This window comes from Saccopteryx leptura, chromosome 2 (assembly GCF_036850995.1).
Source record: "Saccopteryx leptura isolate mSacLep1 chromosome 2, mSacLep1_pri_phased_curated, whole genome shotgun sequence".
In the NCBI taxonomy this organism is placed as follows: Eukaryota; Metazoa; Chordata; class Mammalia; order Chiroptera; family Emballonuridae; genus Saccopteryx; species Saccopteryx leptura.
Genome location: NC_089504.1, coordinates 327,219,951 through 327,240,568, shown reverse-complemented (window position 1 = coordinate 327,240,568; position 20,618 = coordinate 327,219,951). Strand labels below are relative to the sequence as shown.

The 20,618-nt window shown below is 44.3% G+C and overlaps 2 protein-coding genes across 2 annotated transcripts in view; one reads left to right on the top strand and one right to left on the bottom strand.

Annotated features, from left to right (window-relative positions):
- Window positions 1-20,618, top strand: part of LOC136391548 (polyunsaturated fatty acid lipoxygenase ALOX12-like) — a 189,582-nt gene that overhangs the window by 54,661 nt on the left and 114,303 nt on the right. The window lies entirely within an intron of this gene.
- On the bottom strand, window positions 1,133-20,046 carry LOC136393612 (polyunsaturated fatty acid lipoxygenase ALOX12-like). Its single transcript, XM_066366239.1, has 14 exons — window positions 19,840-20,046; window positions 19,149-19,353; window positions 17,851-17,932; window positions 17,620-17,742; window positions 17,424-17,527; window positions 17,033-17,193; window positions 16,353-16,496; window positions 15,481-15,690; window positions 7,578-7,664; window positions 7,188-7,357; window positions 6,574-6,695; window positions 2,596-2,696; window positions 2,298-2,468; window positions 1,133-2,171 (listed from the first exon to the last, which is right to left on the bottom strand). The coding sequence occupies exons 1-14, from the start codon at window positions 19,972-19,974 to the stop codon at window positions 1,992-1,994; spliced, it is 1,995 nt and encodes a 664-aa protein (XP_066222336.1). The 5' UTR covers window positions 19,975-20,046; the 3' UTR covers window positions 1,133-1,991.

Here is a 20,618-nt window from a genome sequence, read left to right as displayed (position 1 = left end):
TTTTCTCCGTGGACAGAGCATCAGCCTCACGTGTGGACAACCTGTTTTGATCCCCAGTAAGGGCACACATGGGAAGTGACCATCTGCTTCTCTTCCCTTCTCTCTCCCCCTTTTCTCTCTCTTCCCCTCTTGCAAACAATGGCTTGATTGATTCAAGTGTCAGTCCTGGGCACTGAGGAGAGCTCAGTTGGTCTCAGCATCGGCCCCAGACGGAGATTGCCTGGTGGATTCCTGTCGGGGTACATGCGGAGTCTGTCTCTCAATCTCTCTTCCTCTCACTTAATTTTAAAAAAAGGAATATTGAGAGAACTAAATGGTAATAAATTTGATAAAATATTTTTAAATCCTAGAAACGCTAAATCTGACTGAATAATAAAAAACTAGAATTGCCCTGTAACTACTAAGGAATGTTATTATGCATTTTAAAATCTTTTCATGAAAAACCATAGTTTCAACAGGTAAAATTGTATAAAACACTCTAGGGAAACATAATTCTGCCCTGGCCTGTTGGCTCAGTAGTTATAGAGCATTGGCTCAGGGTGTGATGTCCCAGGTTTGATTTCTATTCAGGGCACACAGGAGAAGCAACCATCTGCTTCTCCACCCTTCTTCCTCTCCCTTCTATCTCTCTCTTCCCCTCCCATAGCCATGGTTCCACTGAAGCAAGTTGGCCCCAGGTGCTGAGCATGGCTCCTTGGCCTCTACCTCAGGAGCTAAAATGGCTCCAGTTGCAACAAAGCAACACCCCAGATGGGCAGAGCATCGCCCCCTAGTGGGCTTGCCAGGTTAATCCCAGAGGGGCACATGCAGGAGTCTCTCTGCCTCCCGCTTCTCCGTAATAAAAATACAAAGAAATAAAAAATAAAGTTAATAATCCAACCTTACATAAAATATTCCCCCAAATAACACAGAATGAGGAACACTGCCCAATTTACTGTTTGGGGAAATTATAGTCTTCTTAACAAAAAAATGACAAGGATAGCTCAAGAGATAATTATAGGCCAATCTTATTCATGAACACAGATGTAAAATATGTAAACAAAATAAGCATACTGGATTTACAATGCATAACTCAGTGTCTATTTTTCAAAAATGTAAAGTTGACAAGATTTAAAAATGTATGTAGATGCAAAGTAATTCAAATAAAAATTAGAGGTTTTATTTATGGAATTCATATTTATTTGTTGAGTTTTAGAGAGAGGAAACAGAGAGAGAGGAGAAAGAAAGGGGGGTAGAAACTAGAAACATCTACTCATAGCAGTTGCTTCCCGCATGTGCCTTGCCTGGGCAAGCCGGCAGTTTCAAACCAGTGACGTCAGTGTTCCAGTTCGACGCTTGATCCACCACACCACCACAGGTCAGGCTGATCTTAATGTTTATATGGTAGGCCAGGAGCCCAAGAAAAGTCAAAGCAACTCTAAAGAACAAATTGGATAAATATGTCATCTATGGAAAGCTGTATAGTTATGTCAGTGAGGTATAACTACTGGACAGCTAAGAACTAGTCTCATTCATAGATGCCAACTTCACTTATGTCGGTATTATAGATTATTAGGGAGAATGGGCTTTTCAATGAACAGTGCATTGACAACTGATTATCCAGCTAGAAACAAAAATAGAATTGACTTCTATCTGCCACTATATTAAAAGATCAGTTTCACTATTTAAAAATTTTTAAATCACATCAATGATAATATGATATCATTATATAATGATTTTGTGATAAATGGAGAAGGCAAAATTTCTAGGGGAAAGAAAATGTGTCATGACTAGATAATTGATTTCTCTAGAATGTTAATTTCAAGTTAAAGATCATTCTATTAGGGAGGAAGGAATAAGTAAGGACAATGCCTTATGCTAGTGAGAGGTTTAGGTAGGGAAATCAAGAGGAGAAAATAGAACCATAGCAACTCAGATTGAGGAAAATGTAAATACCAGGAATACCAACTATGGTGTTGGCCTAAAGTATCTGAAGGGTGAACGGTCTGGGCTCAGATAGTGATACTGTTCTCTATGCAGCTGGGCTTCAGGTATTCATAGGGAAGGTCTAGCTGCTCATTTCGGGCCACAATTTCCCTTTCCAGCTTGTCCAGATCCATTTGAAATTGTCTTAAAACAGCCTTGGGCTCAGGACCTGAGAAATATTCTTCTTTGTGATGCCCCAGGGGTACCTGAGGCAGAAAGAAAGGATCAATCATCTTCTATTCCAAGAAACAGGGACCCAAACTCCAGTTCCTCACCCTAATGTCTCCTTGTCAGTCATCAGCCCCCACAGTGTTCCAGGGGTCCCCTCTCACCATATCTGCATGCGGCCGACTCAGGAGCCATGTGATGGCCATTTGAATACAGCTTCGTTGGACATCGGGTAGTGAGCCCATCATTGTGGCCATTGTGACATCTTCCTTGCTGGTGGGTGGGGGCATCCGCATTGAGCTTGGGGTATTGGGGACCCAGCCAAACCAGTCAAACTGGGGGAGGAAGAATCTGGAGTCACTCAGAAACTCTGATTCAGGATCCTAGACCCCAACTCTCTCCCGGAAGTGTCTCCTAGCCCAGACACTTTCTCTCAGAGACCAGGCTTTCAACTGTCCATACCTGGCCCTGATTGACGGCCCCGTGCTGGGCAGAGCATGTGAAGATACACATGGTAAGGAAATGGCAGAGTTGAGCCCGAGACTGGAAGGAGATGGGGAAACCTAAAAAAAAAAAAAGAAAAAAGTTTAGACACCATGGTTACAAAGGAGATAAGAAAATAAATGCTGATGTTTTAACATGTTCATATATTAGAATTAGTATTTATTCATTCACTTCTTCAAAAAGTAATGAACTACAAATTACCAGACACTATATAGGCATTGGGAATATGCTGGTTGGGAAAACAGACTATAGTAGGAAAGAATGATAATAAACAGAATAAGTAAAATTATACACAGTATGTTAAGACAGTAATAAGAATATGAGGGCCCTGGCCTTTTGGCTCAGTGGTAGAGCTATGGCCTGGCGTGTGGAAGTCGTGGGTTAAATTTCCAGGCAGGGCACACAGAAGTGACCACCTGCTTCTCTACCCCTTTCCCATCCCTACCCCCCCCCCCCTCTCTTTCTCTCTCTTCACCTCCCGCAGCCATGGCTTGACTGGATTGAGTAGATCAGCCCCAGGCACTGAGGATGTCTCCATGGAGCCTCCACTTCAGGTGCTAAAAATAGCTCAGTTGCGAGCATGGCCCCAGATGAGCAGAGCATCAGCCTCAGATGGGGGTTGCCAGGTGGATCCCAGTCGGGGTGTATGTGAGAGTCTGTCTTTCTATCTCCCCCCCTCTTGCTTAAAAAAGAAGGAGAAAAAAAGAATATATAAAAGGCAGGGAAAGGAGATCTGAGAACCCAAGGAAGAGTAGTTGATAATTTAGTACTGGACTGCTGGTGACTAACTGCATTACCTTGGACCAATGGCTTAGCCTCTCTGAGCTTCTATTTTCCTCTGAAAATAAAGATAATAATAACTACTTTATAAAGACGATGATGCATGTAAAGTCCCTCAGTACCCTGTAGTTATGATTACAAGGTGGCGAGTAGGGAGTTCTGACAGGCTGGTTGGTCAAATACTCAGTTTTCAAAAAGTGGTTAAAAGTCATAGGGTAAGAGTAGACATCCAAAAGGAAAATAGGCAAAAGAGTAACAGGCTTTTCCTAAAGGAGGATATCCGTATGGCTTCTAAACCTGAGAGAAATTACTCAGCTCTACTAATCATCGGGAGAATACAACCTAAACTCATAATGTGATAACACATCTTCACCAACATGACTAAAGTATTTTCTTTCCAAATATTTGAGAAGATATAGAGCAACTGTAACTCATACTCTATGGCAGGAGTGTAATTTATACAACCACTTTGGAAAACTATCAGAACATACTAAAACTGAACATACACATATCCTACGATCCATCAGTTTCATTTCTGGCTGCATACCCAACACAAATGCACACACAACAATGTTCACAGCAGCAGTGACATTAATAGCCTCAAAATGGAAATAGCCCAAACACCCACCAAAAAGAGAAAGGGAAAAAAGACCTGTGTCATATTCATGAAATAGAATAGTATAAAATGAGAAAGATGAATTACATGCTTTAAGTAACAACAGCATGGGTAAATTTCAAACATCTGTTTGTACTTTCACTTATGTAAAGTGCAAACAGGTAGAACTAACCTATGTAGTATGAAGTGGTTACCTTTAGATGGGCAAGGACTGGAATACAATACAAGGAGCTTTCTGGGGAGCTGATAATGTTCTTTGGCTAATTATACAAGCATGTCATCTTACAAAAAATTCAAGTTGTATAGCTATGATTTATAACAATTTTTCTCTAGGTTTATTATAATGAAATTCCCACTGTCCCGAAAGTGGTTAAGAATACCCCTATCATTCCCAGAAAGTAGTTTTAGATATCTGGGTTATAATACAGAAAAAGAGAAGTCATAGTCTCATGTTGGTGCTGAAAGGCTTCAAATCAACGTTCCCTTTCCACTCAATTTACAACTGAGGTGCTGCTCAGGAGTTTAATGACCTGCCGTCTAATATACTTGCTGATTACATTGGGAAGTAATCTCAAAGAGTGAGGCATATGATCATAATCATTTTACATTGATTGCCTTACACATGTTTTTTGTGTGACAGAGACAGAGAGAGAAACGGACAGGGATAGAAAGACAGGAAGGAACAGAGATGAGAAGCATTAATTCTTCATTGCAGCACCTTAGTTGTTCATTGATTGCTTTCTCATATGTGCCTTGACCAGGGGCTACAGCGAACAAATGACACCTTACTGAAGCCAGTGACCTTGAGCTCAAACTAGCGACCATGGGGCTCAAGCCAGAGACCCCGAGCTCAAGCCATTGACCACAGGGTTTTGACCTGGGTCCTTTGCATCCTAGTCTGATACTTTATCCACTGCGCCACCGCCTGGTCAGGTGCCTTACACATCTTTTTTTTAATTTTATTTTTATTTATTTTTTATTTTTTTGTATTTTTCTGAAGCTGGAAACAGGGAGAGACAGTCAGACAGACTCCCCGCATGCGCCCGACTGGGATCCACCCGGCACGCCCACCAGGGGCGATGCTCTGCCCACCAGGGGGGGTTGCTCTGCCCCTCTGGGGCTTCACTCTGCCACGACCAGAGTCACTCTAGCGCCTGGGGCAGAGGCCAAGGAGCCATCCCCAGCGCCCGGGCCATCTTTGCTCCAATGGAGCCTTGGCTGCAGGAGGGGAAGAGAGAGACAGAGAGGAAGGAGGGGGGGTGGAGAAGCAAATGGGTGCTTCTCCTATGTGCCCTGGCCGGGAATCGAATCCGGGTCCCCCGCACGCCAGGCCGACACTCTACCGCTGAGCCAACCGGCCAGGGCCCTTACACATCTTTTGACTCTGTCACATTCATTATTTTATTTAGGACAAGTATTATATTTGCATTAGAGAAAACATATTGAAAGTGTGAAAGAATACACGGCTTATTCAAGGCGGAGGTCTGGGAAGAGAAAACCTTCACCCACTGCCTTTATCAGAGGTGCTGAGAGAGTGACGGCACTCATGGCACCGTGAAAACTGAGGGAGAACAGTATGGATTCAAGAGGTTATAGTTTATATTCCAGGAAGTATTACAAGTGCTCTAATGTGGCTATTTCTTGAGAAGAAGCAAGCAAGAGGAGAGCTCATGAGCTGCTGTTGGGTAGATGGGGAAGATACGGCCCCAGATACTTGCAGGTAAGACTCCACTTCATGGTATGGGCGTGGCTTACTGATGTGTACATCCCCAGGGGCTGGTTTAAGTAATAGCTCTTAGCTAGTGCTTGTAGTTATTGCACAGAGGGATTCAAGGTATTGGCGTGGAGTGTAAAGGGGGAAAGAGTTATGGGATGATTCAAAACAGTCCCGGTTGGCCTATGTGTGCTAGAGAGAGGAATATGAACCTAGGAAGAGCTCAAGAAAGGCTTTGTCTTTCTTACAGATTAAAATGGGGCAGGAGAACTAAAGGAGCGCACTTTTGCCTAAGAAACTTGAGTCCCAAGGATCGTAATGCTGAGTTTGGGTTTAAGTCAAAACATATACAGTACAGAGACTATAATTAGAAATGACCTTGTACTATGGCAAGTGTGCCATATGTCCGTGTCCTCTGTGTGCTAGACAGTAGCAGGAAGGAGGAAAATGGAAGAAAATTAGGGTGGCTGTCATGGGCTTTGGTGGGAATAATTTCCTCACTTATATCCTTAGGTAAGGGAATAGACGACCATTAGGAGAGAGCCTGGCAGGGCCTGGGCAGACTCCTCACTGGCTCTGGTTCTGGCCTTACTGAGCCCCATGGCAGTTCAGGGGCATCTGTGAAAAGGTATGTGGGTCTCTGAGGATAATCCTTGAGTTTAGAATTGTCCTGAGTCTTAGGAGGTGGGAAAGGGATCCAAAGGCTTCACATGTAGAGGAAGAGGGGGTGATGGGGGGTTGGGGTCACATCCCCAGAAAGGCAAGGCTGAGAAAGGGCTCTGGACAGAGTGTCTGAGGAGCTCCCTTCTCTGGGGACGGATCTCACCTCGGTCCTGGGCCTGGCACAGCCCCACCTCAGTGATCTCTCGACACCAGGCCTGCAGCTCAGGGTCCCCTCTCACGACGTCATCCCCGGGGTAGAAGAGGTGGACGATCCCTTCCACGTACCTGCCCAGAGGAGGGAGCTGAGCTCCTGGAGAGCAGCAGGCTGTGGCCTCTGAGCACTGCTCCTTTTCTGTGCCCTCTGCCCAGCTGCCTCTCGCTGTGTCTCAGTATAGATCCTTCAAGACTTGCCTTATGGGACATTGCCCAAGTTCTTTCTAAACACTAGCTTACTAAGGAAGGAAATGTGCGTTGTTACTTTTAAGAATTCTGTACACGACTGATAATCCCTCTTCATAAGAAAATCCCTGATTCCACCAGATCCATGTTTTCCCACCCACACGGCTTTGGCTGCATACACTGTCTGTTTCAGTCTCCCCATCTTCAGATCCTTCCCACAGTCTCCTTACTCTCCCTCATCGCTCCCAGGATCGAGTCCTGCTCCTCCTGTCTGGACCTTCTTGTTTCACGTTCCTTTTGCCCCATGCTGACCTTAGGCCAAAGCCCTGTTCTCCCTCTCCCCAATGCCCTTCATTCTCAGCTCCCACTCTCACCCACCGGGCAATGATCTCCCAGAGCCGTAAAGCATCGTGGGCATAGAGGGCACTTGGGATTCCCAGCAGGCCCCGGTCAGCCAGATCATCAGGAGGACAGAGCGAGCAGTAGGTCAGCTGAGCCATGGCGCGACGGAGCAACTGCACATGGCCCCCGCCACCTGTGCTCATTGCCTGGGACAAAACAGATGAGAGGCCTTGAGGAAAAGGACAGAGCATAGTATAGAAAATGTTCAGATGTGGGGCTCTCACATTCAAAGACACAAATATAAAGGGATATACTTCTGGGTTTATGAGTCAGGGTATTCACACAGGTTCATCTAGAATCATTACAACGACAGAAGGTTATACAGAGTTGGATAATCAGGCGGCCCCACACTCCATTACCTCCTACCTTATCAAATATCCCTCCATCTGAGATGAGGCTGGACTGTGCCCGGGCATTGATCTCTATGGTGTAGCGGGTGTGTGGGATCAGGAGCTGGATGGAGAAGGTGGGAAGGGGTGGTTTATGGAGGACATGGTTGGGTCCTTCCATGTAGTGTGTGGCACTCAGCATGGTGGCCTTCTGTCCTCTGATGCTTTCCTCCCTGGCAGTGCCCTTGCAGGCTGGTCTCCTTCTGCTTCCCTGGTCACTCAGTCTCATGTTCTCCTATTGTCCTGGAGTTGAGCTTTGGAGTCCGATTAACTAGGATTTAAACTACACTTTGCCACTTAATTTGATACCTGACTTTGATAATAAACCCTTTAAGGGTCCACCTCTTTATCTGTTTACAGGGAATGACAATAGGGTCTTTTTTTTTTTCCTGTATTTTTTTTTTTTCTGAAGCCGGAAACGGGGAGAGACAGTAAGACAGACTCCCGCATGCGCCCGACCGGAATCCACCCGGCACGCCCACCAGGGGGCGACGCTCTGCCCACCAGGGGGCGATGCTCTGCCCCTCTGGGGCGTCACTCTGTTGCAACCAGAGCCACTCTAGTGCCTGGGGCAGTGGCCGAGGAGCCATCCCCAGCGCCCGGGCCATCTTTGCTCCAGTGGAACCTCCGCTGCAGGAGGGGAAGAGAGAGACAGAGAGGAAGGAGAGGAAGGAGAAGCAGATGGGTGCTTCTCCTGTGTGCCCTGGCCGGGAATCAAACCCAGGACTTCTGCACGCCAGGCCGATGCTCTACCACTGAGCCAACCAGCCACGGCCACAATAGGGTCTTTTATCACAGGCGCTATAGTGATGCTTATATGAATAATATGTGAGTATTTAGTCCACTGCCTAGCACACAGACATCCTTGAATAGTAGCTGTTCCCATTACCGTTATTATTTCCACCTTGAGTGTAGGTGTCCTATAAGAATGAGCTCTTTAACTTTTGATTTTTTAAAATAACATTTCTATCATGCATATCCTTACAGTTTTTTTTAAGTAGGAGGGGAGAGAGAGACAGACTCCTGCATGTGCCCTGACTGGGATCCACCTTGAAACCCCTCTAAGCCCAATGCTCGAATCAGTTGAACTATCCTCAGTGCCTGAGGCCTACACTTGGACCAACGAAGTCACTGATTGTGAGAGGGGAAAAGAGAGAAGGGGAAAGGGAGGAAAAGAGAAGTAGATGGTCATGTCTCACGTGTGCCCTGACTGGGGATCCAACCCTGGATGTCCACACGCCAGGCTGACACTCTACCCACTGAGCCTACTGGCCTGGACCTAAAATAACTTTTCTTTCATGCACATCCTTACAATTTAAACTAATATTTCTATTAATTTTTCAAAGCTGCTTCTCCAATCTCTAGCTTTTTTACTCTAGCATTTTTTTAATTGGAGGCTGGGGGTTGGGGTGGGGAGGGTACTTGCAGTCAGAATTAGAGGAACAATATTGATCTATCTTCTTTACCAGCAGAGGGGCTGTTGTGAAATCTCCTCTTGCCACCAGCGGGTCACTGTAGGTTAGGCCCCCTCTCTCCTGCTTTCCCTTGGCCGTTAAGAAAGGCCATCTCATCCTCATATGCCTTTCCTTTAGTCACAGACAATGTTGTCTGTTCCTGAGATGGAGGAGTCATGAAATATTGGTATTTATATGAGCTGGTGATGCTGCGTGGAGGGAAAGACACAACTGATATCACTGGTGCCAACATATCAAACAACTTGCATTGGTCTGAAACTCCAGAAAGATCATCAAGGGTGCTGAGTTTCACAGCCCAACATCCACATGAGGAGAGAAGGTACCAGAAAGCAAAGAACTAATAATAATAATAATAATAATAATAATAGCAAGAACTATATTTTTTGTAGCATTTAGCCTGTGTCATGCTGTTCTGTTGTCTCTCATCAACTCTACAGTGGAGCTCCTATGTTCTGCATTTAGAGATAGGGACAGTGATCACACATCTGGAAAGTACGGAGGGGAGGATTTGGGATTCAGACCCCAGCAGTCCAAATGCAGGGCCTGCACGGGTGGGTAACCTTTATGAAATGGGCAGGCTTAGCCCTCCTGGTGGCCTGATAACAACTCATCTGTCTGCCAGGGGATGAAGTCGTTATGCTGAGGCAGACAGGTGCAGAGAGGATATCAAGGGGATTTTGTAGTGTAGAAGAGGGTTTAACCACTAAGTTACACAGAAGATGGTGATGCAAAGGCATCATAAAATCAATCAAATCCAAGATCAATGAATTCTACAATATTACTGTCTACCTTGTCTATGTTACCCCAGAACCCAAAGGGGTCACTGCTACCAATGGACAGGTTTGGGGAAGAAAGTGAGAACTCCTGGAAGAAACACAGTTCTGATATTCTACCTAGCGTGTGCTCACATATCTGGCTCCACTTCAAACTCCATGTACCTAAAACTGAACATCTCATCTTTGACCTCACATTGGCTTCTTCTGATTTTCTTGTTCTGAAAATTGTTCATAAGCATGCATTAATTTTGCTCCTGCTTTTATATACAAGGTGTCGTCAATATTTTTAAAACATTTTTAAAGCAAGCTCAAGGCTATTTTTCTGGCTTCTGGCTAGCAATAGATTGCAGGCTCTCTGTTTGGTTGAATGACAACATTCTGGATCAGAGGACAACAATATCTACCAGGTGGGCACCTACCAGGTGACCTCTGAGTTTCCTCTCCCATCTTGCACCCAGGTGTGCTGCAACTACTATTTCCTTTCATCACAAAGTCATTGCATTTTCCTTACCAGTTATTTAACCACCATGTAATGCACCTCTGATTGGGTGGGTTAAGTAACCTCTTGGGCTGCTCTTTTATCCCTTTGATCCTCTACTTCATGATTCCTAAGTTGTGGTAAAACATCCTCTATCTAAAATATAGTGTTTTATATATCATATCAGAATCTATGGGATGCAACAAAAGCAGTGATAAGAGGGAAGTTCATATCACTTCAGGCATATATGAACAAACAAGAGAGAGCCCAAGTGAACCATTTAACTTCACACCTAAGGAACTAGAAAAAGAAGAACAAAGACAACCAAAACCAGCCGAAGAAAGGAGATAATAAAAATCAGAACAGAAATAAATGAAATAGAGAACAGAAAAACTATAGAAAAAATTAATAGAACAAGGAGCTGGTTCTTTGAAAAGATCAACAAAATTGACAAACCCTTGGCAAGACTTACCAAGAAAAAAAGAAAGAACTCACATAAACAAAATCCAAAATGAAAAAGGAGAAATCACCACGGACACCATAGATATATATACAAAGAATTATTGTAGAATACTATGAAAAACTTTATGCCACTAAATTCAACAACCTAGAAGAAATGGATAAATTCCTAGAACAATACAACCTTCCTAGACTGAGTCATGAAGAAGCAGAAAGCCTAAACAGACCTATTAGTAGAGAAGAAATAGAAAAAACCATTAAAAACCTCCCCAAAAATAAAAGTCCAGGCCAAGACGGATATACCAGAGAATTTTATCAAACATTCAAAGAAGACTTGGTTCCTATTCTACTCAAAGTCTACTCCAAAAAATTGAAGAAGAAACAATACTTCCAAACACATTTTATGAGGCCAACATAACCCTCATACCAAAACCAGGCAAGGATGGCACAAAAAAAGAAAACTACAGACCAGTATCTCTAATGAATACAGATGCTAAAATACTAAACAAAATACTAGCAAATTGAATACAACAACATATTAAAAAAAATAATACATCATGATCAAGTGGGATTCATCCCAGAATCTCAAGGATGGTTCAACATACGTAAAACGGTTAACGTAACACACCATATCAACAAAACAAAGAACAAAAACCACATGATCTTATCAATAAACCCAGAAAAGGCTTTCGATAAAATACAACACAATTTTATGTTTAAGACTCTCAACAAAATGGGTATAGAAGGAAAATATCTCAACATGATAAAGGCCATAAATGATAAACCATCAGCTAACATCATATTAAATGGCACAAAACTGAAGGCTTTCCCTCTTAAATCAGGAACAAGACAGGGTTGTCCACTCTCTCCACTCTTATTTAATGTGGTACTAGAGGTTCTAGCCAGAGCAATCAGACAAGACAAAGAAATAAAAGGCATCCATATCGGAAAAGAAGAAGTAAAGGTGTCACTTTTTGCAGATGATATGATCCTATATACATCAAAAACCCCAAAGAATCCACAAAAAGACTACTAGAAACAATAAGCCAATACAGTAAGGTCGCAGGAAATAAAATTAACATACAGAAGTCAATAGCCTTTCTATATGCCAACAATGAAACATTTGAGAACGAACTCAAAAGAATAATCCCCTTCACGATTGCAACAAAAAAAATAAAATACTTAGGAATAAACATAACAAAAAATGTAAAGGACTTATATAATGAAAATTATAAACCATTGTTAAGGGAAATCGAAAAAGATATAATGATATAATGAGATGGAAGAATATTCCTTGTTCTTGGTTAGGAAGAATAAATATAATCAAGATGGCCATATTACAGAAAGGAACATACAAATTTAATGCAATTTCCATCAAAATTCCAATGACATTTTTTAAAGAAATGGAGCAAAAAAATCATCAGATTTATATGGAACTATAAAAAAACACCAAATAGCCAAAGCAATCCTAAAGAAAAAGAATGAAGCTGGGGGCATTACAACACCTGACTTCAAACTATATTATAGAGCCACGACAATCAAAACAGCATGGTATTGGCAGAAAAATAGACACTCAGACCAATGGAACAGAATAAAAACCCCAGAAATAAAACCATATATATAGAGTGAAATAATTATTGATAAAGGGGCCAACAACACACAATGGAGAAAAGAAAGCCTCTTCAACAAATGGTGCTGGGAAAACTGGAAAGCCACATGCAAAAGAATGAAACTGGACTACAGTTTGTCCCCTGTACTAAAATTAACTCAAAATGGATCAAAGATCTAAACATAAGACCTGAAACAATTAAGTACATAGAAGAAGACATAGGTACTAAACTCATGGACCTGGGCTTTAAAGAGCATTTTATGAATTTGACTCCAAAGGCAAGAGAAGTGAAGGCAAAAATTAATGAATGGGACTACATCAGACTAAACAGTTTTTGCTCAGCAAGAGAAACTGATAACCAAATAAACAGACAGCCAACTAAATGGGAAATGATATTTTCAAAAAACAGCTCAGATAAGGGCCTAATATCCAAAATATACAAAGAACTCATAAAACTCAACAACAAACAAACAAACAATCCAATAAAAAAATGGGAAGAGGACATGAACAGACACTTCTCCCAGGAAGAAATACAAATGGCAACAGATATATGAAAAGATGCTCATCTTCTTTAGTTATTAGAGAAATGCAAATCAAAACTGCAATGAGATACCACCTCACACCTGTTAGATTAGCTATTATTAACAAGACAGGTAATAGCAAATGTTGGAGAGGCTGTGGAGAAAAAGGAACCCTCATACACTGTTGGTGGGAATGTAAAGTAGTACAACCATTATGGAAGAAAGTATGGTGGTTCCTCAAAAAAACTGAAAATAGAACTACCTTATGACCTAGCAATCCCTCTACTGGGTATATACCCCCAAAATTCAGAAACATTGATACGTAAAGACACATGCAGCCCCATGTTCATTGCAGCATTGTTCACAGTGGCCAGGACATGGAAACAACCAAAAAGCCCATCAACAGATGACTGGATAAAGAAGATGTGGCACATATACACTATGGAATACTACTCAGCCATAAGAAATGATGACATCGGATCATTTACAGCAAAATGGTGGGAGCTTGATAACATTATACGAAATGAAATAAGTAAATCAGAAAAAAAACAGGAACTGCATTATTCCATACGTAGGTGGGACATAAAAGTGAGACTAAGAGACATTGATAAGAGTGTGGTGGTTATGGGGGGAGTGGGGAGAGGGAGAGGGAAAGTGGGAGGGGGAGGGGCACAAAGAAAACTAGATAGAAGGTGACAGAGGACAATCTGACTTTGGGTGATGGGTATGCAACATAATTGATGACAAGATAACCTGGACTTGTTATCTTTGAGTATATGTATCCTGATTTATTGATGTCACCCCATTAAAAAAATAAAATTATTAAAAATAAAAAATAAAAAAATAAAAAGATCAAATATAGTGTTTTTTATTTCATGAATTTGACTCCAAAGGCAAGAGAAGTGAAGGCAAAGATAAATGAATGGGACTACATCAGACTAAGAAGCTTTTGCACAGCAAAAGAAACTGACAACAAAACAGACAGCCAACTAAATGGGAGATGATATTTTGAACAACAGCTCAGATAAGGGGCTAATATCCAAAATATATAAAGAACTCACAAAACTCAACAACAAACAAACAAGCAAATAACCAATAAAAAAATGGGAAGAGGATATGAACAGACACTTCTCCCAAGAAGAAATACAAATGGCCAACAGATACGAAAAGATGCTCATAATTACTAGCTATTTGAGAAATGCAAATCATTGAGGTACCACCTCACACTTGTTAGATTGGCTATTAGCAAGAAAAGAGGTAATGACAAGTGTTGGAGAGGCTGTGGAGAAAAAGGAACCCTCATCCACTGCTGTTGGGAATGTAAATTAGTACAACCATTATGAAAGAAAGTATGGTGGTTCCTCAAAAAATTAAGAATAGAACTACCAAATAACCAGCAATCCCTCTACTGAGTATATACTCCCAAAACTCAAAATCATTGGTACATAAAGACACTTTCACCCCCATGTTCATTGCAGCATTGTTCACGGTGGCCAAGACATGGAAACCAAAAAACCCTTCAATAAAAGATTGGATAAAGAAAATGTGGTACATACATACTATGGAATACTACTCAACCTTAGGAAATAATGACATAGGATCATTTCTGACAATGTGGATGGACCTTGATAACATTATAATGAGTGAAATAAGTAAATCAGAAAAAACTAAGAACTGTAATATTCCATACATAGGTGGGACACAAAATTGAGACTCATGGACATAGATAAGAGTACAGTGGTGAGCGGGGGAGGGGAAGGGAAAAGAAGGAGGGGGAGGGGATGGGCATAAAGAAAATCAAATGAAGGGTGAAGGAGGACGATTTGACTTTGGGTGATGGGTATACAACATAATTGAATGTCAAAATGACACGGAGATTTTTTTCTAAATCTATGTGCTCTAGTTGACCAATGTCACCCCATTAAAATTAACTGTCTAAATAAAATTATTAAATAAAATAGTTTGCAAACATCAAAAGAAAAAAAACATAAAATAAAATATAGTGTTTTTTGTTTTGTCTCTTGATTTCAAACTCTATTTCTTGATACTTTTCTGTGGATATTCTGTGTACCATTTGTCTCCACAATTAAATACAAACTCCTTGAAAGCAAAGTAATACTTTTGTCTATCAAATTATTTCCTACTCTATATTAGACTCATTGCTAGAGAATATCAGAGCAGCCTTACAACAAGTGCTGATTAAATGCTAAGTGACTTGACTTAATACAATAGATGGGATCTCTCTGTATTATCTCTTAAAACTGCATGAAAATCTACAGTTATCTTAAAATAAAAATAATTTAAACATTAGAAATAAAGCCACAAGGTTCAAGGTCCTGATACAATCATCTCTTCTTCTCCATTAACAAATTACTATCAAGATTAAAAAAAAAAAAAAAAAGATTTTTTGTTACAATAAAATGTACATCACTCAATCAGAAGAAGCTTTGTTAACATGTTCCCACCCACATGGCTTAAGCTGTTTAAATCCTGCATAGCGGTTGGGTTGTTTCCTTTCTCTGAGATGTGAGAAAGATGGGACACAGAGGGGAGAGGATGTACCTTGAACAGAGGGTGCAGCCCTGGGAGGCACCTCATGGTGGCCACAGCGATGACCTCAGCCAGAAAGTGAGTGTTCAGAATGTGATATTGGAGCTCGTGCAGTTGGAAATCTGAACATCGGACCCAGGTCTTTGCCAGGAGCCAGGCTAGTGGAGGATCTGAGGGCAGGAACAGTGGTGGGGTGGGCGAGCTGGGGTTGGGAGGTTGGATCTGCAATAAAGAGAAATTAAGCATTCATTGACCTCATCGTATGTTAGACACTATGCTTAACACTCTGGGGAATCTAATGGTTAAGATTATATCCTCCCAGGGAATTATAATCTAGTAGGAGGAATGAGGATTCTTCCCGTTGGCCTCTCAATACCTGTGGGAGCATGTGAGTGTCATGATGGCCGGGATCATAGCAGGAGGAATTGGAAAGAGGGAGTCTAGTATGACTGTAACAGTGGTTTGGGAGGAACCTGAGGATGGTCTGAGTCAGGATGGTAGAATAGGAAGAAGCTGAACTTCTGAGATAACTGTCAGTTCTCGACAACTGGTTGGTGAGAACAGTATGAAGGAAAACACATTAAACCAAAGGGAGAAAAGATGTCTAAGAAAGAAGAAGGGGTTTTCCACAGATTCAAAGGTCAGATAAACATTAAGTAGCCTTAGCATGGGAATCAACAGAGACCACTATGACTCTCAGAAAGGCCATTTCCGGTAAGTAATGAGCAGACTGCAAGGTGGGAAGAAGATATTGGAGACAAGGACAGGCAGCTCTTACTGAGTGCAGCCGGGGTGGGGGACAAGAGCCAGTGGTCTTTGTGTTTTGGCAGAGGTTGGGGTGAACACAAAGCAGTGTTGGGAGGAGGAGGCCCAGGCCGCCTCACCTGGATGACCATGGGCAGCAGCTTCCCACTGGGTTCCATCTTCAACATGACGAGGGGGGCAGCCAGGTACTGCTTCTCTCCTCGGATCACATTGGCTGGAATTCCATCCAGTAGGATGAAGTCAGCTTCAAAGAGGGAACCCTTCTGAGGAGACGAGGAATGTATCCATGGTTAGAGTTGAAAACATACTTCCACAGGGCCCAAGCAAAGAAGAAGAAATATAAAGACATTCAGAACAGTTTCTTGCCATTTCCTACATCAGTACCAAAGTCCCAGTGGCAGAACTGAAGGAAGCTCCAGCACAGGAAGTTCAAGTCCTCTCATCTTACAGGGAGGGATAAGACCCCATGGAGGGACTCTTCCCTAGTGACATGTCACTTGTCTGTGGCAGAGGTAGATTTAGGATTGGGTGTATTCCAGTTGATTCTATACCACAGGTATGCTGGCTCTTCCCTAGTTAGGTTGTCCAAGCTCCTTGCCCCGACATCTCCTAAGGGTCTACTTTATTGACTAGATTCAGCCTCAGTGCATTTCCCTACATACTTTATAAGCAGAGGACTCTGCACCCAGGGACAGTGGATTAGCACAGCCTCCCTTCCCTGACTCACATTTGGTCCCTGCCCTTCACCACGTCTCCCCACACAGACAAGGAGAGAACAGTGTAGGGAGAGAGGAGTTACCTGGAGTTCTTTCTCCAACTGTGCCTGAAGCTCCTCCATCCCCGAGGGCAGCACCAGCCGGGAGGGCAGAGAGGTGGAGCGTCTCAGCAGCATGGGGTTGGCACCATTGAGGAACTGGTATCCAAAAAGCTCATCATCCTGCCAGCACCGGTGAACCTTCTCTGTGAGATTGGAGTGGATGGTAGAGAGGATCCAATGTCACTCTCGTCCAATGTCCCTCTCCTCCAGACCTTACCCCAGGGATTTAGTCATGTGATGACTCCATATGCCGCCTACATATTTTCATTCATGAGGTTTCTTTGAGGACTACAGAGTGTGACAGATAGCTCATACTCCATAACACCTTAAAAGGGCCATCAACGTGTTATAAAGAACAGAGGAAACCACTGACCAGCCAGGGCAGTCTTTGGTCCCCAGAAGATCTGATTAAAATCTTCCAGTTTGTTCCAGGAACTCAGGAGGGTGGAAACATATTTGAAAGCAATCTCCATAATCCTAGAACAGATATCAAGGATGAAATCATCAATTTACCAAATCTCCCTATTACTGGATTCACCAGCCCCACTCCATTCTGACCATTTCCTCACCCTGCCATCAGTGTCCATTCATAGTCCAGCCTCTTTGCCTCGTGGAATCTCATATTTAGAGGGAGATCATCCTTATCGCCTGCAGCTATCGACAGGGGTAACCCTTCCATCCAGTTGGCCCAGCTAGGAGATGGGAACAAAGGGTAATGAAGGGCGTAGAAGTCAGTGATGGAGGAAGTTGTCAGAAAAGGGGTGGGGGTGCAATTTGGAGGCTTCTAATAGGGTGGTCACCAGTAGATTTGCTGTCTTTCCTCCAGTTCCTTTTCTCGATGTTTCTGGAACACATCCAAGGTATTGGTTCCTGCCAGGCGGGCTGTGGAGACATTAAGGCAATTGACCTCAATACTTTGTACACTAGCATGCTATGCCCCGGGCTTCTTACAAGCTCCTGTTTTTAATTGTATGGCATCAGAATCTTTTTGCCTTTTTCTCTACCTCTTTCTCTCCTGCTTAATTTCCTAGTCATTTATCTTCACCCATTCCCTTTTCATGATTTCACTCATATCAGATCTCACATTTGTCCTGAGAGGAAAGTCCCCTTTTAGATACCCTATTGTACCCTTAACTCAAATTTCTCTATCGCTGTTCTTCATTATCAATGAATTTCATTTTTAATCAGCTGAAATATCCACACCTATCCTACGCTATCCCTATTTACCTCGTTAATTTCCCTATCCTGGTCCTCTAATGTGCACACCTAAACCTGTTCTCCAAAATAACATATTTCAAGTTAGGTACACTTACCCCTCAGACCTCCTGTATCTCCACCATCACCTGTTCCCTGAGATAAGACAGTCTATGTGGGCCAAACTCTAAGCGCTGTTTCCACATCGCTATCTGTATCCAGTTTCATCTCACCTACCCTCCACATCACAACGTTTATAGCTGGTAGCCTGACTTCATCCTGCCCTCGTCTGTACTTATTCCTGCTTGTGTCTCAAAGACATAGATTACATGCTTCCAGTCTTACGTGTCATGCACCTCAATTGTCTCTCATACTTATTTCCTAAGATAACAGATTCTGTATTTGCAGTCCTCATTCACCCTAACCTAGTCAGGGTGCTTCCTGCCTTCACAGTTTCTTCCATGTTTTTCCTACCAAAGCACCCTTCCACGTCATATCCATGTGCTTCCCTTACCTGTCTCCTCTCGAGGGTCACGCCCACCATCCCCTATTCCATGTGCTAGCCTCACCTGCCCCTGCCCTAACTTGTTCCCAGTCACTAGAGGTCTTTCCACTTGACTTTGGCTCGCCTGCTTTCCAGCATTGCTGCCACTCCCATTCCCTGTGCTCACCTTCTAGGGAGGTGGGATCCGCACATCACTTAGTTCCGGTCCAGTCCCACTTCCAGCCTTTTTAATTCTATGTGTAACCTCCCCCCACTTCCTGTCTTCTCCACCCTTCACCTGCGGAGCAGCCACTTTGTCAAGCCCTTTGGACCTTCCTCAGTGCTGTCCCCTGCCCCCCCCCCGCCCCCACCCCCAGGAGTCCCGAGACCCTGCGCCCACTTCCCTGAGCGGCCCCTCACCGGTGCCCTCGGGCAGGGTCAGCACGCCCTCGCCCTGTACCCAGCGGTAGCACGGGAAGGCGGCCTCCTCCGCGCTGGCCCCGGGGCCCCGCACGGTGATGCGGTCGCAGAACCACGCGTCGTCCACCAGGGAGTGGTGTTTGCGCAACTTCACGAACTGCAGGGGCCCCAAGTCGTCCGGAACGTCGTGCTCGAACTCCTCCACCTGTGGGGACCGGAACCCGCTGAGACTTGGTAGCGAGGACCCTGGACAGGCCGTGTTCCCTGGGGAGGGGGTCTTCTGTGGACTCTGGTGACAAAGCCTCCAGCATTCCCTCCTCCCAACACCACCAGGAGGTCCCACAGCACCGGGAGGACCGGGAAGAGGGGCGCGGGGCGAGGCGCGCAGTGTCCTGAACTGAGGGCTGAGCAGCATCTCCCGCGCCCTCCATCACCTGAGCCCTCACCGCCTTCGAGCTCTCAGAAAACCTAACCCCCTTGGAGCACAGATTCCATAATGACACAGGCCTGAGGTCACTTGGTAAAGGTCGGGCCTGGCTCTGACCCTCACCCACCGGGTAGTCGTCCCTTCTCCCTGGAGGTCCCAGTCGGCACCGTAGCGCCGTCTCTGGTCCCAGCCTCCATGTCCCGCCCGCCCTCACGCCGCTGGCCCAGCCCCGGACCCGGCTGAGTCCCCGCCTCCCCCGTCGACCTGGCCCGTCGTCGGGCGCAGCTGCATCTCCAGCTCCGCCTCCCCGCGCGCCCCGACCAGCCACAGCTGCACGAGGTTGAAAGACCCGGACAAGACCCAGGACCCGGTGGCCACGCGGATGCGGTAGCGACCCATGGTAGGGAGTGGGCTCGCCTGGGTGTCAGAGGTTCGGTTACGGATACCAAAGACTCCGCGGGCAAACTTGGTCTTATCGCCTGCAGGACAAGTCCAGGGCTTAATAAAGTAGAACTCTGTGCGCCGCCCCCTGCAGGATTGGTCCCCACCCCACACAAACCAGAACCTGGGATTAGCCCATAGGGCGGGGAAAGGCGGACTGCCCTGCCAGCGCGGGGCTGAGCAGTGGGCTTGGCGGAAGATGAGGAGCTGAGCCTGGGTGTGGAGGAGATGAAGGGGGCAGGGCGAATCCACTAGAGTTTTCCTTCTAGACTCTCCGTCCCCACCCCCTATTGCCAGCCCACCCCCATCCCGGTCTAAACACCCCTTCCGTTTTAATACCATTTTCTGAAGGGGTCCTGGGGGCCAGTCCCTTTTCCTGCTGGCAGTGCCTGGTGCCCCTGGGCGATTGTACCCCTGTCTCTTCACCTACCAGGTCTGGTTGCCGAAGGGACATTGGGGTTGTTATTGTGGGCCAGAGAAGGCCTTTCTTGAGGAACATTCCAGAATTCAGGAATAAGTTAGAATATTTTCTGTAATAAAACTTTAGTTGCCAAGCACCTAGAAAGTAGCTAATGTATTCCTTTTCTCCCTTTTCTATCCAC

Coding starts and splice junctions, on each gene's coding strand:
- LOC136393612 (XM_066366239.1), bottom strand. CDS start 19,974: ATGGGTCGCTACCGCATCCGCGTGGCCACCGGGTCCTGGGTCTTGTCC. Junction 19,354..19,839: donor TGCGCCCGACGACGGGCCAG/GTCGACGGGGGA, acceptor CGGTCCCCACAG/GTGGAGGAGTTCGAGCACGA. Junction 7,665..15,480: donor GGCTGCACCCTCTGTTCAAG/GTACATCCTCTC, acceptor TTCTCCATCCAG/CTCCTGATCCCACACACCCG.